The sequence below is a fragment of the Ailuropoda melanoleuca genome, chromosome 1, assembly GCF_002007445.2.
Source record: "Ailuropoda melanoleuca isolate Jingjing chromosome 1, ASM200744v2, whole genome shotgun sequence".
NCBI lineage: Eukaryota > Metazoa > Chordata > Mammalia > Carnivora > Ursidae > Ailuropoda > Ailuropoda melanoleuca.
In genome coordinates, this window is record NC_048218.1 from 62,455,686 (window position 1) to 62,481,474 (window position 25,789).

Genomic DNA, 25,789 nt, shown 5'->3' on the forward strand with positions numbered 1-25,789 from the left:
AGACTTGGAGGTGCGGCCGTTGTGTTGAACTACATATTTCCTGCAGTTAATAAGTGATGGAGAGATACATGAACAAATGAAGGAAGCCTTCCTCTAGAAAGCTAGGGAGCGCTGGGACGTATACAGATAATATAAGGCAGAGTAGAAATCCCTTAACACCTTTATGAAGGAGCAGATGAAACACTTGGGGAATTCAGAAGAAAAAACCATGTCCTATCTCAGAACCCACCTGCCTCTCAGAGCGAGAGGGATGGAGGGAGGATGTGTATAGAGATGGGTCACGTTCAGGTCACAAAAGCAGAGGCTGGCTCATTGCTGGTGATGACCTCAGTGTTTGGCATAAACACTTAGGCATTTCCTGAGGGCCTGAGTAGAGTGCTGCTTGGCCCACTTGCCTCTTCAGTAATGCCATCCATTTCACTCAGCTTTCTAGCGCCACCTAGCTGCCCTGGATGTGTCTGTGCCTCTGCTTTCATCAGCCCCTCCCATCAGTCCAGTCTGAAGGCTTAGCCACAAGAAGGCAGGCAGGGCAGTCCACCTCCTGCTGCCTCCCCTCCCCATACAGCTCTCCCCACACACCCTTCCAAATTTGTTCAGCTGTCCTATTTTCCTGGAAGACACAGTGCAGGTCTCACAGGGAGAATCTTTCTTCTACCAAAGGCCACTGAGCCAGAGAGGAAAATCAATTCAGAGGCATACAAAAAACTGACAAGCCTCAGTTACTTTTATATTTTGAAATAGCATTTACCCCCCGAAACCTAAACTACAATAAACTGTAACATATCTTTTTTGGTTTTAGATCATGGTCAGTTCAAGAGGAGAAAAAGCATGAGACAGAAAATAGAAGAGGAAAGACAGAGTAAGAGAATGGAAGCCCAAGATGGCTAGGAAGAAAAGGGGGGGGGTGAGTCAGAGAGAAGGAAAGAGAAAGACCCACACTGTCTGTCCACCCAGTTCCTGTACCCCTTAATTTTTCCATTTTTACTCCCACTTCAACAATCCCAAGTGCTTGTTGCTTAGGTCAAACCTGGAAGTGAGATTCCAAGCTGAACTTTGCCCTGAATGTTTATGTCTGTGTATAGATGGGAGTGAACCTATATTACCACTGAGGATTCGAACACCAAGGACAGTGGGAGTCTTCCATCTGAGGCTCAGGATGTGAAAGGGACAGAGGTGGGTGTGGAGGGGGAAGTTACAAGTAGGGCCACATCATGGAGGTTGCAGATTCACTCAATTTTCAGATACGGGTCTAGTTTAGGTCAGGAAGGCTTTCCTCTAATAGTTCCTAGGTGAATACTTCTGCCCCAAATTATCTTGTGACTGTCTTTCAGAGACTCTTATTAGCTCTAAATTGTATCCGAGATCTTTTCTCCATATTTTCTTAACTAGTCTCATTTTTTATCTGTCTCCTAGTTTTCTGTTTCCTTGAATTAACTCACTAATTCAGTATTTTGCCATGTCCAATTGCCTATTTGATGCTTTTATTGGGGTTTTAAGTTTAACACAATATTTTTCATCCTTATTCAGTATTTCATGATCTACAATTATGTCCTCTTCATGATGGTTCACTTGAGTTGAAGAGAGGCAATCCTTTGAATCCTACTGCCAAGACAAGTCAGATCTCTTCTAAAAACTAATTTACTTCAGAGGAAGGCAGCTTCTCCAAATATTCAGAAGTTTGTGGTCCTATTCTTGTAAACTGCTGAATCTCTTCATAGGTCCTTTCCTCCTCAATTTATAGTCTTACATGAGAAGAGCTATCATTTCCTAGTACAGTAAATATACTTGCTTTGCTTTTCACTTGTGGGCACAAGATGGCTGCCATAGCTCCAGGCATCACAAACATAGAATAGGTGATGCCAGCCACGCCTCTAGTTTTTTTTAGGAAAGCAAAAGCTTTCTCATAAGCCTTCCAAGAAACCTTTAGTGTTCAAAATGGTATCACATGGGCACCACTAGCTATAAGGGAGGTTGGTAAAGCAAGTGTTGAGTTCTTTCAGCCTATGTAGTGAAGAGGAGCAAGGAAGAAAGGGGTTAGCAACAGATGGATGGGTTACCAATCAACAACATTGGCCACAGAGCCTAAGGGGTGGGCCACACAAAAGGCCCCTAACCACTCCTCTCTGGAAAAGGGAGGAACAGCCCTTTTCTGCTATACCCCAAACAAATAAGCCTCAGCTCTCATGACTTCCTTCCATCTAGTTCTTATAACATAGAGATTCCTCTAGTTTTTAGCAGAGATGCAATACCTATCCATGGTTTTTAGTGCTGCTACTAAAGATTTTTCCATATTTGTTCATTCTGTAGAATATTTTAATGAGAATTTATGAAAGGGAAGAAGAGTAAAGGCCTTTGCCTGTGTCACAGCATCATGCCCCAAAGTGCAATCATAACCCTCCCTCAGCCAACACTTTAATTATCAGTTAGCTCCCTTGTGAAGTCATTCATAGTCAACTTCAAGCTGCAAAGGGAATCAAGATGGAGTTTAGAGGGGGTAGTGGGATGAGGGAGGCCTCGGGGGGAGAGAAAGAGATCTAGAAGGGAAACAGGACAGAAGCCTAATGCCAAGTTCATTAACTCAGATATATGTGGCTCAGTGGTACCCTAGGGCATTACATGAATAATTTAACAACACTTTCAGAGCCCATGGATTCCTTCTCCTTTCCCTGACTCCCTTTCTTTCTCTTTGCTGTCTGGCTATTTCTGCTTCTATCTTCCTCCCTCATTTGATTTTTTTTTTCTTTTTTTTTTATGATTTTATTATTTATTCGACAGAGATAGAGACAGCCAGCGAGAGAGGGAACACAAGCAGGGGGAATGGGAGAGGAAGAAGCAGGCTCATAGAGGAAGAGCCTGATGTGGGGCTCGATCCCATAACGCTGGGATCACGCCCTGAGCCGAAGGCAGACGCTTAACCGCTGTGCCACCCAGGCGCCCCTGATTTTTTTTTTTTCTTAATCCCCATAGTGTGAAGCACATTTTTATTCAGTTTTTATTTCTCCTTATTGTAAAAAGAAATGTTCTATATTTTCTTCTAATGAAAAGAAAGAAAAAACATTTTAAATTGCATAAACTTCCGAATGAGTTTTTCTCTGTGAATCTGCAATCTCAAATAGGAAAGAAAGAAAAGTTCCTTACTCCCAGGCTAGGGAAAGGATAACATTATCAAGGAGATGGGGGTACAGGGGATGCGTGAAGCCGACGGGAGGGTAGGTGGAAAAGCTGGTTGTGAGGCAGCCCTCCACGGGTGGAAACACGCTCCTGTGCCTGCTCAGTCACCCTGGCCTGCCCTCCTTGCTGACGGGGAGCAGAGCTGTCCTCTTCAGAGAAGCAAGAAGGGAAGAACAGAGAGAGCCTGCTCATGAGGAACTTGCCTTCCTTCTGACTCTCCAATAAATGGTACCCAAAAGTCTCAGTAGAAAACAAAGTGAGAAGTTTATCATGTCCAGGGAAGCCTCTGGAATGACAATGAGGACTAGCCTGCCAATTTCTCCCAAGAGCATACCTGGGGAATGAAGATGAAGCAGTTGATCGTGGTTGTGCAAACAAAGATACCTCCAGATGTGAGTCCAAAGACCAGGTTGGGCCAGGAGTGCAAGTATCGGGTGACCACGAAGAGAAGCCCAGCAGCCACTACTACAAGGTTGACCCCAACCATGATGGTTAAAGACTGATTCACGGGAGGAGAGCTGACGTGGTCAGTCAGGCCAGCCAGGTAGGCACCATATAGCAGCAGCAGGCCCTGGAGATAGAGAAGAGAACCAGGGGCTGAGAGAAATGTAACAATGGGCTCAGTCTTGAAGAGCAGTAGGGTTGGGACCAATTTCCTCACCTTTAAAATAGGGATAATAAGACCTACCCTAAAAAGTTGTTATGAAGATATACTAAGATAGCACATGGGAAGACCCTAAGGGCAGCCCCTTACATCTAGTAGGTGCTAAATAAATGTTATTTTCCTCTCCTTTCCTGGGAATTACTTTATTGGAGGTCAGCAAGTCAGCCATCAGACAGAACTCTACTAGGACAGGATGCTGTAGGTGGGTAGGAGGTCTACAGGACAGGCTGTTGGGCCCTCGGAGGGCAGTGGCAACGCCATGCTGTTGGTGGTAAGGACTACCACACCCACTGTGTGGTTTTGCACTACGTGGAGCTGAGGGGCACGTATAAGCGGAAACAGCCTGTGGTCTGCTTGTCAAGCCATGTGCTGCGGCAGGGGCAGTGCCCTGAGGAATGGGCTTTTTTCTTTTTTTTCTCCCTAATTTTCCCAAAGGCACCATCTGCTTGCCAAGCCCTGCACCTGCAAGACTGCATCTGTCTAGAAGGGATGCCTTTTTCTAATTTACACAAAGGATCTCTATAGGCTAGCAGCGGCTCCGTGCCAGTGGGTGTTTATGGGAGATGGAAAAAGAGAACAAAGGCAGGCTGGGACCTAAGCAAGACCGTGGAGCAGGCACAGGCAATAAAGGCTTCATCTATACCCTTCATCCTCTGTGTGACATTCCCTGCCCCCACCACCGGGAACCCGGTGCCCTATTCTTTCCTCTTTCCCATGAATATAAAACTGCTCTCAGATTTCTCACTTGTACTACAGAGAAAATTACTCACAGCACTTTAAAGTGCTGCCTCTCTTAGAGGGAGCTACACTGAAATAAAAGAAATCAAAGCTGTAATCAATAATACATAATGTATAGATTTAACATATGTTCGTCTGACTATGTACAAAATATGTGTTAGGTGCAGGGTAGGCAAAGGTGTTACAAAGAAGAGTAAGTCATGGTCCTGGCTCTCAAGAAGCTCAGTCTGGTAGGGAGATTTAAGGCAAGCACACAAATGTCCATGTTTTGTCACACAGAATGTGAAGATGCCATGAGGATTGAAGTGGGAGCGGGAAGTATAGATATTCAGAGGGAGAACTAATAATGAAAGCAAGGCCAGGGATCAGCAGAGTACCTGCCAGTTACTCTGAAATCATACGATCTGACCAACTCCATCTGCAAGGACAGCCCTAAAGATAATTTTTGGAGCACTGGCTGTGCCAACAGTGAAGGAGTCAGCATGGCAGGGATGCCTTCTGGGCACCCCTAATGCCCAGTGTCCCAGGAGGGGCCTGAGGGCCAAAGGTGGCCACCCTAAGATCTTCAATGACTAGAAGATACACAAGTCAGGCCAGTGGGGCTTGAGTTTGGGGTAACTGACACCATCAGGTGGCATCTGGCAGACTGATCCCTAGTAATCTAATCAAAAGTAAATTAAATTAAAAAAAATTTTTTAAGTAAATGAAATTAATTTTATGATTTTGAAATGTTCACATCTCATTCTTTTAAAATGCTTTAACTCCATTAAAACTCTTGCCAAAAGGGAACTACGTATGAATAAAGTCTCTCTACATCCATGACTTGTGTTTGAGTAAATCATAGCTAATACTTGTATGTCATTGGCATTCACTGCTGAGAAGTGTGGGGTAGGGCTTGTTGCCAGGCTCGGGTGGGGGGTCCTGGAAATTAATGTGAAGATTTAAGTCATCCTCAGGAACTGCTCTTTGACCAGGGAGCCCATGAAGGGCTGACTCAGTCAGTTTTCTGATGCTTAGCACTCTTTTCCCTTTTTCTTTCTTTGTCCTTCAGAAAGATATTACAGTGAAATAAAATGGAAATGGGATTATATAAAAGGCAATGGAGAAAATAAATCAACTTGAGTCACAAAGTGAGCTGCTATGGGGGAAGTGCTGAGTTTCTGTCCTGGGGAAGACATGTTTTTCTACAGAGCTCAAGAAATCGAACTGTCCAGGAGGCAGTGGGAGATTAATAATAAAAATATCTAACATTTATTGAGCTCTTCCCATGGGCCAGGAGTGGTTGAAAATTCTGATCATGCACTATCTCTTTTGAAATTTAGAACAGTTCTGAGAGGATGTTATCATCCCCATTTTACGTCTGAGGGAACCCAGGCTCAGAGAGTTTAAATGAGGTCCAGGGTCAGCTAAGAAGGGGCTGAATCAGAACTCAAACCCTGTTCTGTCATATTCTGAAGTTCATTTTCTTAACTGTTAGCAAGAAACTAGAGATTAAGAGCTGTTTACTGGCCAGTGTTCTCTTTTAAAAACATTTCTATCAAAGTAATATATGCACATAGTAAAAAAGCAACATTTCCCTATCCCAGCCCCCTTTCTAACAAGCAACCACTTTAACACTTTCCTAGTGGTGAAATGAGTAAAGTTTACCTTTAAAGACCGTATATTTCTACAAAAATTCCTTCTCCTCTGCCAGCCATCAGTCAACCAGGCCTCTCTGTCCTGAGAATCAACAGGTAGTCTCTTACCACTCAGGGCTTGCCTGAGTGAAATTGGCCTGCCCTATACCCCTCACAGCCAGATTTTGTTTTTCCTTGCTTAAAACCAGCTAATAGGATAGTTGGTTCTAAGAACCTCCTTTAGTGCCCTGTATAGGTATCCTGTACCTGCTAGAAATAATATCCTACTCTTGCCATCTAACAGACAAATGAAGCTAATTGTGGGAGATTCAGGGTAGTATGGGGAATCTTTGAGGCAGCTGGAACCACTCAAAGGACACCATGGATGTTGCCGTCTCTCTAAGGGCCAGCCCTGCTTCCAATCAGAGTGAGAAAGGTTGATGGAAGGCAGTAGGATACCTTGACCCAAATCTTGAAGAAAAACACAAGGAGGGTAACCAGGGCACTCAAGACAACAAATAAAGCTGGATAAAATGTCTCTGCATAATCTCCCTTGCAGGGAGTTGGAGAGAAAGCCAGTATTGCCAAATCAATTAAAAAATCAGACCAAGAAATGGGAGAAACAGTGGGTGAATTTCACATGATTTAGGGGATAATTGAATGAGGGGGTCCAAAGAGTTGGAAAAGTGACCCCCAAGACAAATAAAGAGTAGAGAAATAATAAGGGTCATAACTTTAAGATTTATGCATCAACAGAGGTTTCCTCTAATTTCAAGATTCTTTGCAGAAATCACCTCATTAATTCCTCTAATTCCCTTTTCATGGCTATTTTGTTGGTTACAGATAGATTATATCCCAAAGAGATGTGGTTACCAACCTTGCACACCAAAACAAGAGCAATCCAGACATCAGAGTACCGGGAAGCACAGAAGTGTGAGCTGGTCAGAGAGCAGGACACATCTCTCCCTGACACCTAAAAGGGACACAGAGTCAGGACTGAGGAAACCCACAATTCTCAGGAATGCACAGGAGATCTTTGGGGACATCTGGAGTGTGAACTTTTATTCAGCAGGTGATTTCCCCCTTAATATGTAAAAACTATAACATGTAGGTGACTCCATTATAATCCAAATGAATGTGACTGTGAGTTAAAGGAAAAGATGATAAAGTCTGGCTGACACGTGGATGCTTGGTGGTGGCGGGGCTTACTCCCCAGTTATGTGCTTTGCTACCACAGTGACTCAAATTAGTGTATCAGCAAAATCATGAATTATTTCACATCTTATTTCTGCTATTTGTTAACAGTTGAAACTGTAAATACTAAATCAGCAAAGTCAAGTTTCCACTGTATTCTTCAGCCCCTTGTGAGGCTGGAGACTTACAATACTTCCCATTAACTGAACACTATGTACTAGGCACAGTTGAACCCTTTCCCTGTATTGTTTCCCTTCATCTTCGCCACAACCCTAGGAAATAGGAAGCACTATCATCGTCACTTTACCTGTGAGGAAACCAACAGTGCAAGAGGTTTAAATGACTCTCCCAAGGTCACATGGCTGGTAAGTGGGATTTGAATGAGGGCTGACTGACTCCAAAGACCACCTCAAAATATCACTTTTACTTCTCAATAACTGGGGGAAGTCAACTTCCTGTGGCTGAAAGTTCTCATTATTGATCATGTGAAAGTGGAGATAACCGCTGGGCAGTTCTGGTGTGCTGACATCTCAGTGGGTGCTGCTGGAAGACACGTGGAGCAGGGGCAGTGGCAGTGGTAGCACACCCTGCAGAAAAGGGCAAGGCATTCACCGAAGCCAAGCTCCCGACTCTCCCTCCTTTTTGGGTCATTTATCTTCTCTTTGGAAGGATGACCGCAGAGTGAGTGCTGCTGGGAGAATGACCCCAGTGTACCCACAGAAGCCAGCCCTCCCAGTTTGGGAAGTAGATTATCAAGGGATTGGGCCCCTCACCGTCATACTGACACCAAGAATCTGGAGGCACTGGATGGGATCAGTCAGCACCCACGTCACAAGCAGGATCACATCAGCTATCACCAGGGCTGCCACCAACCCCAGTAGCTGCAGGTCTTTGATTATCTGCAAAAGAGTCAAGGTCGTAACTTTCCTTGGCTTGCTGGCTGTACGACACGGGGGCTGGAGAACACTATGTGCTCTGAGCTAAAGGTTCCAGGGTCAGCCCTTCCAGGAGGCTTCACATCCAGCCATCAAAGATGAAACATACACTATAGATGTACAATGGTGTCTATGTCCATGTCATCACCATCACCATTGAACATTTTCATTTGTTTATTTTTTCACAAAGGATTAAGGAGTCTTATAAAATGAACACACTATTATTTCTAGATATGCACATATGAGCATATAGAGAGATATGAAAGTTTTCACATAAAACTGTTAACAACCATTAACTTGGAGGGTGGGATTGAAAGATGAGGGTGGTAGAAGAGAGATTACTAGCATTTTGTTTATACATATACAAATCGTTTGACTCAATGTATTACCTTTGTAACAGCAGAAATAAAACTAATAAAAATATATGCTATGGAAGGATGAAAAATGTCAAGGAAAAAAATCAGGAGAATTAGGATGAAAGGTCAGATGAGGAGAGTACATAGCACTCATGAACTGGGGGGAAAGTGTGGATCTGAGTTTTTGACAACCAATGAAAAGAAGAGAGCATGACTAGTTACATGATTCATGGTGTCTGTAAGATAAAACACATCAGTCATCAGTTGCTTCGTCAAACTGCTTAAAACTAGTGATAATAAGAAAATCTTCAAATCAACCAGCAAAAAGGCACATTATGTGTAGAGGAACAAAGACAAGGATGACATCAGATTTCTTATCGGATAAGGCCATGTTAGAAGACCATAGAGTGAAAACTTCAAGGTACTGAAAGAAGAAAAGAAAGCCTCAACCTGTAATTCTATATCCAGCAAAAGTAGCTTTCAGAAACAAATAGGGAATAAAGACTTTTCCACATAAACAAAAGCTGAAAGAATTCAGCATTCTCACACCTGCATGAGAATGTTAATATCCTTAAAGCAAAAGAAAAATGATACCAGATGAAAATATAGATCTATACAAGGAAATATTACCTTCATGGAAAAATATCTGTTGATTTAAATTATTTAAATATCTTTAAAAGATAACCATTCAAACAAAAATGAGTAACAATTGTGTGGGTCTTATAACATATGTAGAAGTGAAAACAACACAAAGAGTGGGAGGGGGCGAAATGGAAGCATACTACTATGAAATACTTATACTGTATGTGAATGCCAATTATAGCATTGTACACAAACACTTCCAGAAACTGAAGAGGAGGCAATGCTTCTTAATTCATTCTATAGGGCTGGTATTATGCTATACCAAAACCAGAAAAAGATTTTATAAGAAAAGAAAGCTATAGAACAACATCCCTTAAGAACATGAGTATACAAGTTATAAACAGAATCTTATGAAAAGGAGTCCAACAATAAAAGGAGAGGATAATACATCATGACCAAGTAGAGTTTGGAAAACAGGGTTGGTCTGAGATTCTAAAATCATTTAATGTAATTCCACCATATGAACAAACTAAAAAAGAAAAAAAATATGATCAATAGACACAGAAAAAACATTTGACAGAACCCAACATAAATTCTTTAATAAAACCCTCAGCAAAATGGGAATAGAAGGGAACTTCCCCAACTAGATAAAGGATATCTATAATACAACTATAGCTTACTTTTGAAATATTGAATACTTTCCCCATAAGGTCAAGAAAAATTCAAGGATGTCTGTGCTCGGCATCTGTATTGAACATTGTACTAGTGTTTCCCATCCAACTACTAACCAGGCCTGACCCGGCTGTTTCCAAGATCAGATGAGATAGGGTGCGTTCAGGGTGCTATGGCCATAGACTGTACTAGTGTTTCTAGACAGTGCCATCATACAGAAAATTGGAAAGAAACTCTTTATTCACAGATAATATGATCATCTATATAGAAAATCTGATGGATCTACAAAAATCTGATGGATCTATAATAAGTAGTTTAGCAAGGTTACAACATACAAGATCAGCATAATGAAAATCAATTATATTTCTATATATTAGCAACAAAAAAATTAGAAAGTGAAATAAAAAACAATAACATATAATCACATAAAAATTAAATACTTAGGAATAAATCTGATAGAAGACGTAAAAGACCTCCACTGAAAACTATATAAAATTGCTGATAAATATTAGAAAAGACCTAAGTAAATGAAGAAATATACTGTATTCATGGGTTAAAAGATACAACATTGTTAAGAAGTCAATTTTCCACAATTTGATCTATGGAGTCAACATATTCTCAATCAAAATCCCAGAAGAAATTTGTAAAAATTGGCAAACTGACTCAAAAATTCATATGGAAATTCAAAGGACTTAGATCAGCCAAAACAATATTGAAAGAGAAGGACAAGCTGGAGAACTAAGACTCAAGACTTCATATAAAACATCAATAATCAAGATAATATGGTACTGGTGTCAAAATAAACAAATACATCAATGAGACAGAATCAGCCCAAAAATAGATCCACATACCTATGGACAACTGATTTTCAACAAAGGTAAAAAGTAATTCAGTGAAGAGGACAGACTTTTCAATAAATGGAGCTGGAACAATTGCATACCAATATGTAAAAAAATTAACTTTGATCTATATATCACATCATATTTTAAAATTAACTCAAAATGGATTATAGGCTTAAATGTAAAAAAAACTAAAACTCTAAAACTTCTAGAAGTAAGTACAGGAGAAAACCTTTTGAGGCCTTGGATGAGGCAAAAGTTTCTTAGATCTGATACCAACATGACCCATAAAAGAACAAATTGGTAAACTGGACATTATCAAAATTAGAAATGTCTTCTCTTTGAAAGATACTCTTAAGTGAATGAAAAGAAAGGACACAATTTGGAAGAAAATTTTTGTAAATTATATATATCTGTTGATGGGCTTATATCCAGAATATAAAAAGAACTCTCAAAACTCTATAGTAAGAAAACAAACAACTAAATTTTTAAAAAAGGGTAAAAGATTTGAGCAGATACTTCACCTAAGAAGATATATGGATAGCAAACAACCATGTGAAAAGATTCTCTCTCTCCCTCTGCCCCTTCCCTGGTATGCATGTATTCTCCTCCTCTCTCTTTCAAATCAATCAATCAATCAATCAATCAATTTTTTTTTTTTTTAAAGAGTACATACTCCATGATTCCATTTATATAAAATTCTGGAAAATGCAAACTAATCTATAGTGACAGGAAGCATATCAATGGTTGCCTGGGAATAGGGATAGATGTAAGGATTGGACAGGAGAGGGAGATAACAAAGATTCATGAAGAAGCTTTTGCAGATTATACACCACATCTCATGGGTGTATATATATGCAAAAGTTGTCAAATTGTACACTTTAAATATGTGCAGTTCATTGCATGTTAATTATGCCTCCATAAAGCCATTTTTTTTTTTTACAAAGGAATCTGTGTTATAGAAGGATAGATGAACTTCTTGTCCTTTAGTCAATTTTTTTTCATATTATGGTTATTCACAGCTGGGCTTTTTATAAATATTCTAGTGACTGGATAATGTTGCAAAAAAAGAAAGAAAGAGAAAGAAAGAAAGAAAGAAAGGAGGAAAGAAAGAAAGAAAGGAGGAAAGAAAAGAAAGAAAGAAAGAAAGAAAGAAAGAAAGAAAGAAAGAAAGAAAGAAAGAAAGAAAGAAAGAAAAATCATTCCAGAGAAGTAAACTCCAATTGAGTGATATATTGGTTCTGGGTAGGACCTATAGTCAAAGAGTTTGATGATCAGACTTTAAGGTTTGGGCAGGGAACCTCATAAAATGGGGAAATGTGGTCAGGATGACATCTGATATGGGGAAATGTAGGTGATCTGGCTGCCACACAGCTTCTAGGGTTGATTCTATCTGCTGAATGGATGTCCTCTTCTTTGCTCACTGCTCCAGGCCCAACTTTCTTAGAGCAGAGAATGGCCTTCTACAAGGAAAAGAACTGGGCTCCAGTAAAGGAAATAACTGCTCACTTGCTACAGCTTCTCTGTAATCACTGTCCCTCACTCTACTTTCAGCTCACACTTGTGCCAAGCAACAGTCTCTCTGGGCATCTTGTTCTCCCACACACTGGTTCCAGATGTTGGCAGCCCACACAATACCAGCAGTACCAGGGCCTGGGGGTACATATGAAACAGAACTATGTTCAATGACTTATATCCCAAGAGCACTGGCACATAGCCTTCCAGGCTTGGGGACTTAGGAGGCCACACTACTCCAAGATTTGAAATGAGAAGAAGTAACTTCAGATTGCCATAAAAGGATCCACCCAGTAATCTGACACAAACTTCTCTAGCTTATAATCAATAATAAAGCTGCTGTTTGCAATTAAGCAGTATGTACTTGCTGCCTACTCACCACTCTCTTGTCCGGGACCCTCTGGGTAAACACCTTGTAGAGTCGCCAGCTCTTCCCCAGAATGGGGCCAAACACAAGGGAGGTCCCAATGCACAGCATGGATAGTCTTATCTACAGGGAGAAAAGGAGAGAAGCAAGAGGCATGAGAGGGACTTTTGCTGTTCTCCACATTCTGATCTGCAAAGCCCCAGTCCACACAGGGCATGGGGCAGGATGTGGACTGCACTAAGCATTCCAGTGATCACCTCTGAGAGCGCCCATTCCAAAGATAAAGATAGCCACCACCTACAGGAGATGCTGATTTTAAAAAAAAATCAAAAGTTGGACATTTTGTTCAAAACAAAAACTTAAGATTTAACCTACCTGAATGAGAGTTTCCATTGAGCCTTCCACTAAAGCATCTCGATCTTGAATCCCAAAGAGATAAACACTACTGTAAGTCAGACAACTGCCAAGTAAGGTCACAATGTTCAGATTGGGACTGGACATCTTCACAATCCTAAAATGAATCAAGAAGAAAGAAACTTACAGTCATGACCCTTTGCCATGGGAGTGAACAGAACATTCCCACCAGTATAATCTCCAATGTAACCTCATAGAGAAGGGCCACTGGGAAGAAACCACTTTATAGCCCGGTAAAAAAATTGTTATGATTTATTTAAATTTATTTTCAAAAAGCACTAAATTCTGACATCTCTTGCTTATATAACTCAAAGTCTTTAAAAAAAAAAGGCCAACTTCTAAAATACAGGTGGTATCAGAGAAGAGTTAGAACTTTTCCATTAAATTTATAGTTGCTAAGAGACTGCTATATGCTGCCTAGTGAATAAATAACTAGCAGGTAAATACCTAAAGAGATACAGTTTGGAGCCTTTGGAAATGAGCTGTAAGGTAAAGCACTATTTGGAAAAGCTTTGTGATTTTTTCCCACAATTTACTCTATTTGATATGTAAATTTGTTTTTCCTTTCTATGCTTGACCAAAAGAGAAAAAGGAAGCAAGGATTGAAAGGAGGAAATTTGGTAACGGTTTTTTGTCAAATAGTTTTAAATGAGTTTACAGAGCAATTCAAAGATTAGAGGGAGGCGTGGACAATCAGAGTGTCAGTGTCCCCTCCTGGGCACCAATGGAAGCTCAGGACAAGGTAAAAACGTGTGAATTGGTTAACTTAAGGGGAAAACCATGCTTACTCTGGACAGTGACGGATAACAATTAAGAAGGAATGTCATTGTGTTTAAGAGTGTTAGTCGAAATAGTGTATTCTACATAAATTCTATATTTATGTTAATAGTCACTTGATAATTATATTTAGTTATACTTTTATTTTAAAACAATTACTGAGGAGGAAAGCATTCTTATCTATGTACCTGGATTACCTGGCTGACCACTTTAAAGTCGAGAGCCAAGGCAAAACCAGCTACTTAGTGCAGCCTACTTTAATGACAGGCAAAGTATTCAGAGGCATTATGCAGTTTGGCAGTGCTAGACTTGCAAACATCATAACCAACAATGGCCCAGCTTGATTACTTTGTGGCTGTAGCATAATTACATCCACACACACACAAATACTAAGCCACTGCCCTGGGACTCAGGCCCCAAGTACAGATAACATAGGCCAGTAAGTGCAGCAGAGATTTACCTTGTCTTGGAGCAAAAACCTTGACTTTTTTATCTTCCTCTAAAAATGAGAACAAGTTTCATGGATTCTCCTTATAAAAAAGGGGATAACAATAATACATCCCTCTCCCCTGCTGCTGAAGAGTTGTAAGGATTCAGGGAGGTAATATAGCAAAGTGCGGGGCACAGCATCTGGTGCAGAGTAAACACGTAGCCAACATTAGCTAGTGATATTATTAATCTCACCATCTTCAGACTTTAGCAACCTCTGAACCACCTTTACCTCTCCTGCTTCTTTTCTTTTTTTTTCTTTCCTTTTCTTTTCTAAAGATTTGTTTTAGAGAGAAAGAGCACATGTGCGAGCGAGTGGGGGGAGGGGCACAGGGAGAGAATCCTCAAGCCGACCTGGGGCCCGGATCTTGCGACCCATTAGATCATGACATGAGTTGAAACCAAGAGTCAGCATTCAACCAATTGCAGCACCCAGGCGCCCCACCTCTCGTTTATTACCTATACCCGATCAATTGCCAGTTTCTTTCACTTTTTACTTGGAAATTCTCTGAGTTGTCTCTTACTCTCCATTCCTGCTACTGCATGCATCCAGGATACAATCATGTTAGGACCAATGGAAGTGGAGTCAAGTGTGACAGATGGGATTCCTGGCTCTGCCAATCACAGCTGTGGGACTTTGGGCAAGTCACTTAACTGCTCTAGCTTTCTGTTTCCTCATCTGTGTAGATAATATTACTTTTCATAACCACCCCACAAATTATTGCAAAGATCAAATGAGATGTGCCGCAAAACTCTTTGAAAACTAAGGTGATGCAAAAGTATTAATTTTTAGATTTTTGGTGTAACCTCTAGCTCTCTGTAACACCAGTTTTTTCCTGTCCTAATGCATTCTGTATACTTTCAGACTCAATTTCTTAAAATACTATCTTCATCACTTAGGAAGAGAACTACATGTATACAGATCAATTTTGTTTACCTTAAGTCTCCTGTATCCAAATTTAAAATCTAGCCCTATCCTCCCTATCCACTCATTCATCCGACTCCTCAGTCAGCAGGTCTTCAAATTGTAACTTATGGAGAGTAATCTTCACTAGTTTGTCTCTTCCCATTAAGAAGGGGAGTTATGGGGTGAATACTGACTGCAAAGAAAGAACAGTGTTAACCAGCAGCTTCACAATGCATTTGTTAAGTAAATTAATACCTTAGACAGACCAGTGCTGACACTGCTTTAGAAAAAGGGGGCGCTGCTGACCTGGAACTGGCTACTTGGTGCAGTCAGAAGCTTGTGCAGTGGTACAACCACTGGGTGGATCTTGCAGGACAAATAACTGAGGCTGTTCTTCCCCATGGCTATGCACAAGCATGAGCTATGAATATCTGATGATGACCTTGTTGCCAAGCAGCTGCCCGAGTTTCACAGCCACACGTCTGTGTTGTCCAGATCATTGATGGGTACGTTTCTTTCTTAATTCTTCTCTGAGGCCATTTTATTTGAACACCACTCTACAATCAGATCTTCTTTGTGTTTCAATACTGCATGCAGCCCTGATTTAGAATGTCTCCCCCTCCTGATTTGGAGGAACTCAGTTTAGTTATTTTTATTTTTAAAAAAATTTTAATTATTATTTTTTATTAACATATAATGCATTATTTTTTCAAGGTCAGTTTAGTTATTTTTGACAAAATATACATTACATAGTCTTCACATCTCAGAAGTTGATGCAAATTCATTTTTTAAATGGACATGTTGTGGACTTATATATGTATATTTTTATATTTTTCATAAAAAATTTTACTTAAAACTTGCATCAGAAAAAAAATGAATGGAAGATGATTTACCTATTTTGTTTGGTGAAGTTAACACCTGTGAAGTCACTGAAAGGTGAATCATCTCCCATTCAGCAGATGAATTATGTATGTCTGGGGAATGTCTTTGCTACTTGAATAGGAATTCAACCACCAATGTCACTTACATTTTTCTGTTGAACTAAAAGATGAAACCTACACATGTTGAATATTTTAATCAACCACAAACACATAATTTCCATAAAGCAAGAAGATTTCAATATTATATACTTAATTACAAATATTCAGTCCCATTGAGATCACCTATGTTGTGTTTATAAAGAGAAAAAAGCTTGGACTGGGTTATGAGCTCTCAGAAACAAGGTGGATTTTTTTAAGGATTATATAGCTATCTCATCTTTTTCTCTTCATTTATTAATTGGCAATGTAAGACAAGAGCGTTCCTGATTTTTCTCTTCTCAAGTAAGTCTCAATATAAATAGATAAATATCCATCTATAGCTGTAGAACCTGTATAAACCTGGATTATCATTTCAAAAGTCTTTAATGAATTCTGATGCTTATATGACATCCATCAGCTCACAGGTATTGAAAAGGTTTTAAAAGTCTTCATCAAATACCGGTTTCTGAACTTAGAGGTTTATTATACTGGCTATGGAGGACTGACTGGTCATCCTATTGTTTCTTCGTAATTCTGGTTATGAACTGAATTTGGAAACATGGCTTGCAAATAGGGTTGAGGGTACTTCTGGTGGCTATTAGAAAATTTTCCTAAGATGTCACAGGGACATGGTTTCAAAAATGCTATATGGGGGTCACTAAGATTTAAACATATCTAAAATCAAGTATGAATGTTTTTCTAAAATGATTTTTAACAAAACACTTAAGATTAAATTGTGAGTTAATTGGCTTTCTTTTTCAATCCACTGCTTTTGATCCATGCTACATGAGATTATAAATCTACCTCAGCTGGATATGTTCCAAACAGCTTTATCATAATGTTGTCTCGTGTGTTTCAGCAAATAGTGATCATTTTGCTACTTTGCTTATTTCTAATGTTTTAGGTTCAAAATCTAAACCCAATTCAAATTCTGTACACCTCAAAGCAATATTTGTGTGACTTCTAACCATATATATTTTAACTCTGTATCATAATGGTGAGAGCAGCTTGGCCACCATCCTAGGAGACCATCCTGGGAGATTTCATTACCTTTTCAACCTCCAGAGTTCTAAATTCTTTTATCATAATGACTTCACTTTATTCCACTTTTAGATACCCACCCCCAGGGTCTCACGTTGGATGTTATGATCATTCAGAGTGATTCCAGTTCAGAAATTTTGAAAACCAATATTCCCCTCTTTGATCCAATGCCATCAAAATTGAACTCTTAGTCTTCTCCTTGGACCTGTTCTTTTCACATTCTTCCGCAGTTCAGATAATGGCAATTCCATCTTTCTACTTTGTTGGACCAAAAATCTTGAATTCATCCTTGACTTTGGCTCACCACCCACATCCAGTCTGTCATGAAATCCTATTGGCTCTATCCTTGAAATACATCCAGAATCACACCTTAACCACCTCTGCTGCCACCACTCTGATCAAAGTCTGACTTTGCACTTCTCATTTGGATTATTACGATAGCCTCCTAACTGATCTCCCTGCTTCTACTCTGGACCCTTCCTAAGTCCATTTTCAACATAGCAGTCATAGCATTCCATTAAAGGTAAATCAGAGCATGTCACTTCTCTGTTCAGAAGCCTGCAGTGCCTTTCCATTTCACTCAGAGGAAAACTCAGTCTTCACCAGAGTGTGTAAGGCTTATATATTTGGTCCTCATTATCTTTCTATCTAATTTCCTACTTCTTTCTCTTGCCCACTCCACTCCACACAGGCCTTCTTGCCATTCCTTGAAAATGTCAGGCACTCACACGCTTCAAGGCTTTGAAGTGGCTGTTCTCCCTGTCTAGAATATTCTGATTCATACATTTGCATGGCTCATTCCCTCTATCCTTTTATGTCCTTGTTCAAAAGTTACCCTTTCAATCAGGGCTACCACCCCATTTAAAATCACACTCTTTCTCAAAATTCCAAATCCTTCTTATCTTGTTCTATTCTATCTCCACCCACCACAGTATTTATTACTTTCTAAGCTATTATATAATTTACATATTTATTATTGTTTATTGTCGTCTTCTCCCAATTAGAATTGTTCATGATGTACTCCCAGCACTAGAACACTACTTAGGATATTGAAAGCACTCAGTAAAGTGGTGCCTGGGTGGCTCAGTGGGTTAAGTGTCTGACTTCACCTTAGGTGATGATCTCACCTAAGGGTCCTGGGATCAAGGGTCCTGGGATCAAGCCCTGCATTGGGCTCTGTGCGCAGCAGAGAGTCTGCTTCTCCCTCTCCCTCTGCCACTTCTGCTGTTCATGCTCTCTCTCTCAAATAAATAAATAAAATCTTTTAAAAAAGAAAGCACTCAGTAAATACTTGACGAGTAAATGAGTAAGGCCCCTAACCTCCAGTCTTCTCATATGCTCACTTCTAACACACTTGCTCATTGACAGCCTGTAGACCTCCAGTTCCCTGGCTCTTCAGCTGACTCACAGTCTGTCAGTCTCCCTTCCTTTCTGTACCCAATGTGAAGCCTCTGGTTGGTCATCTGAACTGTTCTCTCAGCAACACCACTTCCTTTTCCAAACAAGCTCTTTTGCTGCACCTGCCTAGACAAAACTCCCATCGAAATTTTAATCCATTGTCTTCCTTTATATCCAAGCAGCTGAGTGTTGGGGGAGAAAATTTTTATGAACTTACGGACTGTTGCCACCAAAATCAATGGCCTCGAACATTAATTAGCAGGCTTAGTGTACCACCAATTAATCTTTTTATTTGTTCTATGAGTTAGGCTTCATATTTTCTTTGTGGGTGACCCACCTCACTGGATTCAAAGAAATAAGACCACGTATTTGTCTGGATGATGCCCTCAGTCTAGGTTTGGTGCCCTGTTCTATGGCTTTATAACATGCCAGCATATATGTGCGTCACTACAATTGTCATGTTATATTACCAGCTTTTTATATTTGTCTTTCTAGACAGTTTCTACCCCTCAAAAGCCAGGCTGTTTTTTATTCATCTGCATCTCAGCTCCTAGCACAGTCTTTGCAAAATGGCAAGTGTACCATAACCATTTGTTGAATGAATGAATGAATGAATGAATGAATGAATTCGTTAATAGATAAGAAAGACCCATCACTACTTCTTTTTTTTTTTAAGATTTTATTTATTTATTTGACAGAGAGAGACAGCCAGTGAGAGAGGGAACACAAGCAGGGGGAGTGGAAGAGGAAGAAGCAGGCTCCTAGCAGAGAAGCCTGATGTGGGGCTCAATCCCAGAACGCTGGGATCACGCCCTGAGCCGAAGGCAGACGCTTAACGACTGCGCCACCCAGGCACCCCTCACTTTTTCTTTCTTTGTCCTCTTTCTTAATCACATTTTTCCTTGGCAATGCTCTCCTCTGCTAGGCAGAAGGATGAGGCTCTCATCCTTCCAAAAGGGTGCCAAATGGCTCTAAAGCAGCAGAGAGCTCTGACAGTCAGAGAGAAAGTCAAGAGTTGGCTCGATGTCTGCGTGTTAAGACAAAAGGGGTATATTCTGGGTTATGGTAGGAGTTTTAGGAAGCCCCTCCTGGAATGGCATTATTGAACACGAAGGGGCCAAGATATTTTGGGTGCTGTGGACTTCCAAAGATACTGGGTTTCGACAAATCTCCACACCCTAAACTGTCACTGAAAAGCCTTGTTGTTCAGGTGATCCACCCCTTTGCTTCCCCACTCAGCATGGTGCTGGGGGAGTCTAAAAATAAGTGAGAGAAAGAATTCTAACAGGATGCTGGTGAAGCTTCTCTTTGTCTCTATGAAAGTGCAGCGTCTTGGGGATGTGTATATTCATATATGCACACACACATATGTGTTTACTTGTCTCCAATGAAATCAGGCCACTTGAAAGATTCCTTTCCATTGGCTGAATTCTTCCTGGAGAATTCCCCCAGGGAATGCTTTTGTCCAATTTGTCTCTTACATCCTGTGTCGAGGGCTATGGAGGCCCAGTGATATGATGACAGCCCTTGTCAAGCAGTTGATGGATGAGCCCTCATCTTCATGACCACACAGATTACGGTCTCAGCTGACATCTGCTCAGAGGTTAACAACATGCATCCCATTCCCTGACTTCAGAAAATCTGCTGATCTTGGACTGATTTGCTGCTTGCAGCTAAGCTAGGACGCATGCCTTCTCTTTACATCCTTGCAGCTACTAAATTATGTTCTGTAGTGAGCTAAAACACTCAGTCCCGCCTCTAGTCCAGGGTGGGCCAGGCCTCTCTAAATGTGCCTGCCCTCCTGTAGTTGTAAGTGCTTGTATAGCTTTGTTTTACATGGAGAGAGCAGGCTCCTACCACTATTCTGTCAGTTCAGGCCTGCAGCTGCTGAAGCTGGAGATGAACTGGAAGAACAAAGACATTCCGCCTGTAGGATAGCTAGATGATTAGCAGTGGTTGGACTTGATGACATCTACTTTCCATTCCAGCTCTCCCCTTCTCAACTTATTGCAGAGGCAAGGTTATTTTTTTTTTTGCTACTGCTGGCTTATTAATAAGCCAGTCTTACTTTGTATTTCTGCCTCTCTACCTTAAGCAGGAACAACAGGCTGACCTAGTTATCAGAATTGCTTTAGAATTCACACCTCAATCAGTCAATCAGTCGATCAATCAATTAATCACCAAAGCATTTAGCTATTAAGTGCAAAAGGAAACTTGCTGGGGCACCTGGGTGTCTCAGTCAGTTAAGTGTCTGCCTTCGGCTCAGGTTAAGACCCCAGGGTCCGGCGTTGAGCCCTGCATCGGGCTCCCTGCTCAGTGGGAGCCTGCTTCTCCCTCTCCCACTCCCCCTGCTTGTGCTCTTTCTCTCTCTCTCTCTCTCTCAAATAAACAAATAAAATCTTAAAAGAGAGAGAAAAAAAAACTTGCTAACGATCCTAGCCCAAAGTTCCCCTTTAGCAGATGACCTCAGTGTTTCCATGTTTTATTAGTTATTATATTTTTAATGATCTTCCTGTGTCAAACATTAATTCAACAATTCCTAAATATCTATTTGTTAAAGTATTAAGCACTGGAGATAGGAAGGCAAATGAGGTATAATTTCTGTCCTCAGCTCATCTGGACACCACCTCCCTGGTTTCTAAGTTTTTCACTGCAAAGACAATTTTCTTATTCTTCCTTTTCTCTTTTAGAATAGAATAAAATTTTAATTTAATATTAGCAGTTGTTTTCTCAATATCACTAGGCCATTTAATAAAATCTATGTATATGAATGTATGCTCATTATAAATATTTATATGTGAAAATGCAAATAAATTTTCAGAGAACAAATTTCAGAATATATAGCTCTCCTAGACTATACAAATAGACCAAAGGATCGCTTTCAAAAAATGTATTCCTGTAAATATTTTTAAAGTTGAAATGTGGAAATTTAGATATAAGACCAAATGCCCATTACTTCATTTTACCAGCTCACACTTAGGACAGTAGTGAAAAAGCATACTGATAGATTCAAGATAAGCTGGTGATGAGAGGGGGGAAAAGCCCCAAAGGGTACCCATACTAGAAAGGAGCTTGTATGGTCTTAATTAGGAGTATTATGACCACATTCCACATCAATTTTAAAAAATTATTTCTAAATATATTTTTGCCATGTCTCATGCAATTATAATATATTTTAAATGTGTTTTAAAACGCCAGGGGGGGAAATACTAGAAACATGAAAATCTTCTCCTCTCACATAACCTAGAGTGTAGCCATGTGTTTGAATTTATGAAACAGTGATTTCAACTTCCTTTCTCCCCTTAGCTCCAGGGAAAGGCCTTGAGCATCGCACTTCCCAGAGGGCACAGCAGATGCCCTGATTTTAAGTAGAGCATAAAGCACAGGCACATTTGGCCCCATGAAACATCCAATCACAGGCAGTCTGCTGTAAATCGGAGTATTATCTATTGTCTACCAGGTGACATGTACGATGTCTCTGAGGCACAGAGGATTCGCCAGCCATGCTGGGAAGGTTTCCTTTCTCTCCTTCCCCTTCTTTCTGGTTCTCAGGATTGTGGCAGGAGAACTTGGGGCCTTGGTGAGCCGGAGAGGAACCCTGAGCAACTACAGCTGCTGGAGTCACTCCCCATTGGGCCAGGATCTGGGCATCCTTGACGCTGGGACTGGGTTTACCTAGCTTTGCTCATCAGCGCCTGACACAGGGCCCTGAACCTGGTGGAAACTTACTGTTATCCTGGATAGACCGTTAGAGTTAGAAGGCTCTCAGAGGTCCAGTACTTAAAAGGCATAAAAGGGAGTCTGCTAGCAAGGCACAAACTGCTTGTTCCCCACCACTCTGCCCCCAGGAATGGCCGAGGACAGGAGATGAGTCTGAGGGTCATGAGGAACACTGCTTAAACCAGGGATTGGGCCCGACCCCCTCATTTTACGATGAAGGGACCCTGCGTGGCAGTTTTACGGCCAGTTAGGGACCACAATGGCACAGCTAACACAGATGCCCTGACTCCTGATTCCCTCCAGTGTTCTTTCACTTCCCCCCTAGGTTACGCTGGCCACAGGGATCCTGTGTCCATCCTTCTGATAATGAACTTCTGCTAGGGGTCTTCTTGACCCTGGTTTCTAATGTCCTTGGTAGGCCAAGGGTTTTTACCTGCCTCCTCAACTAAGGCACCTCAAAGCCTCCATTAGGTGGCATTTATCGTCAAGTGGACAGAGAGGAAATCCTGAGTCCTCTGGAATGCCTTCTGCTGGGCTTTGCCTGCCCTTTCCAATTCTGAGTGCTGAGTGCTGGTCTGGAGCTTGGACATTGTCAGGGCTCCCTTCATGGCTCCTGATTTTACCTACTGACCGGAACCCCAGACTGCATTCTTGCCACAACAGGCTTTGGGCTCTTGCTTTCCATCATTGCCTAGAGTCTCCAAGTCTTGACTCCAGCATGGCCTGGAAGTGTCTGCCCTAGGCTGTGACAGGAGTTGTGTGTTCTGTCCTGTAATCTGATGTGAAAGGAACAACTATTAGATAATCTGTGTGTGTTTAAGTAGCTTTTGTGGATTAACGCTGAGGTTTACATGATGTAGTGGGAAAAGCATGGGCTTTGAAATCAGACTGACTAGATTGACGAGCTGTGTATGGTGGGTGATTTACCTAACCATGCTGAGGTGGTTTCTTTATCTAAAAATGGGGAAAATAATATTTATCCTCCTGAGTGCTATAAAGGTCAGAGATAATGTATCTAAAATAAAAAGCACATGAAAGGCCTGTAATAGAAAGTAACAACTATTCATTTTAAGTTAAATAGTCTGAATGCTAATTTTATGATGAGTTTGAAGTACTGAGGATCCTGAAGTACCTCTGAATCATAAAAAATTACATGGCAGAATCATTTGAATGCATGTTTTTTCTATTTTTAGAATATTGACAACGATATGGAATAATATTAAAAAGAGTAGCCAACATTAATTACATAAGCATTACTTTTGCTAGGCAGTTGCTATCTAATGCAATCTTCACAGCATTCTGAGATACATAGCATCATTACCCCTACTTTTAAACAGGGAGATGGGGTTCAGCAAAATTCAATAAGGTGATCAAGTCACATGCCTAGTAAGAGTTGGGACTGGGATTGAAGTGGAGTTTGATTCCAGCGCTGGGTTCTTTCACTGTTGACATACTTAACCTTTTGTAAACATTGTCAAGGAGTAACCCTTATCCCCCCCTCTCTGCTTTTCCACTGAGGCCTACTGAGGAAGGGTTTTCCTCCCTCTCTCCCCACGTGGGAAACTGCTGAGGAGGAAGCTTTCACCTTGGGACCCACACTCGCCCAGGTGAGCAGAGGTGAGCACTCGGACTGTAGAGAGGCTAACAGGCCTGGGCCAAGCTCTACCAGTCTCCAAGGCAGGAATCTCCCCTGCTCCCTTCTCCTCCCCCACCTCTACCAGGCAATAAGCTCTTCTCCACTCCCTGGCCCCCATACTAGCATCATGTCAAGGAGCGCTTTCTAATTCGGCTTTCGCCCACAGTCCCTGTGCTTCCCTTTCCTCAAAAAACTTTTTATTTTGAAATAATCTGAGACTCATAAGTTGCAAAACAGCTTGACCCTTAACCCAGCTTCCTCCAAAGACAACATGTTACATAACTAGATTACATTATCAAAACCAGGAAATTAACAGTGGTGCAATACTATTAACTGAAGTATAGACTCTATTTGCATTTCACCAGTGTTTACATGTGCTCTTTGTGCGTGCGAGCGTGTGTAGTTCTATGAAATTTATCATACATACAAATTAATGCAACTAACACCATAATCAGGATGCTTAACTGTTTCATTGTACAAACAAAACTGCCCTCAAACTATCCTTTATAGTCACACCCTTCCCCCAACTATAACCTCTGGCAACCACATATCTTTTTTATCACTATAAATTCATCTCTTGAGAATACAATATAAGTAGAATCACTCAGTGTGTAACCTCTTGAGATTGGCTTCTTTTATTCAGCATAATGCCCTTGAGATTCATCCACATTGTTGCAATGTATTAATAGCTTGTTCCTTTTTATTGCTGGGTAGTGTTCCATTATATGGACGCATCACAGCTGGTTTATCCGCTCACCCGCTAAAGGATGTTTGGGTTGTTTCTATTTTTTGATTATTAAAAATAAAGCTGCTGTAAACATTTGTCTTTGTGTTTTCACTTTTCTAGGAGTAAATACTCAGGAGTACTATTCCTGAATTACATAGTGAACATACATTTGATTTTATACAAATCTGCCAAACTGTTTTCCAAAGTAACAGTACCATTCCTTTTCCTTTCAAGATTTTATTTAAATTGCAGTTAGTTAACATATAGTGTGGTATTAATTTCAGGGGTAGAATTTAGTGATTCATCAGTTACATATAACACCCAGTGCTCATCACAAGTGCCCTCCTTAATGCCCATCACCCAGTTACCCCACCGCCCACTCACCTCCCTCCATGAACCCTCAGTTCCCTACGATTAGAGACTCTTGGTTTGCTTCCCTCTCTGTTTTTATCTTATTTTATTTTTCCTTCCCTTCCCCTACGCTCATGTGTTTTGTTTCTTAAATTCCATATATAAGTAAAATCATATGGTATTTATCTTTCTCTGGCTGACTTATTTTGCTTAACGTAATACCCTCTAGTTCCATCCATGTCATTGCAAATGGCAAGATTTCATTCTTTTTTGACGGCTGAGGTAACAGTACCATTGTACATAACCACCAGCAATATGAGACATCCAGTTTCTCTGCATCCTTGCTGACACTTGGTATTGTCAGTATATGTGCTTTTGGCTTGTGTGACACATATAAGCCTTTAAGAGTAAAAATATCATTTGATTATCCAGTTCTGTGTGTTTGTATGCACTCTAACTGGAGCAAATCCTGGAGCGGATGGGTATGTTTTAGGCTCTGAATTCTTATCAAGCATCTCCTATGTGCCAGGCCCTGTGGCAGGTGATAGGAAATACAGATACTGTATTTGACTTTGCAGATGCAATTTGTAGCAGAGGAGGTGGATAAGTGTATAGGTAAATATGATTATGAAACAATGTAGTAAGTATTACAGGTGTATAT

The 25,789-nt window shown here is 40.7% G+C and overlaps 1 protein-coding gene across 4 annotated transcripts in view; it reads right to left on the reverse strand.

The window, feature by feature from the left end:
• The window catches only part of GPR156 (G protein-coupled receptor 156), an 87,818-nt gene that overhangs the window by 10,458 nt on the left and 51,571 nt on the right, over window positions 1-25,789 (reverse strand). The window contains exons 4-8 of one of the 4 annotated variants that reach the window (XM_034659120.1): window positions 13,025-13,160; window positions 12,662-12,772; window positions 8,169-8,282; window positions 7,067-7,162; window positions 3,506-3,742 (exon numbers count right to left, since the gene is read on the reverse strand). In XM_034659120.1, the coding sequence (XP_034515011.1) occupies window positions 3,506-3,742; window positions 7,067-7,162; window positions 8,169-8,282; window positions 12,662-12,772; window positions 13,025-13,160 (694 nt within the window). Of the gene's footprint in view, window positions 1-3,505; window positions 3,743-7,066; window positions 7,163-8,156; window positions 8,283-12,661; window positions 12,773-13,024; window positions 13,161-25,789 lie in introns of all 4 variants that reach the window. The other 3 variants (XM_019795305.2, XM_034659126.1, XM_034659130.1) reach the window with 3 other exon arrangements.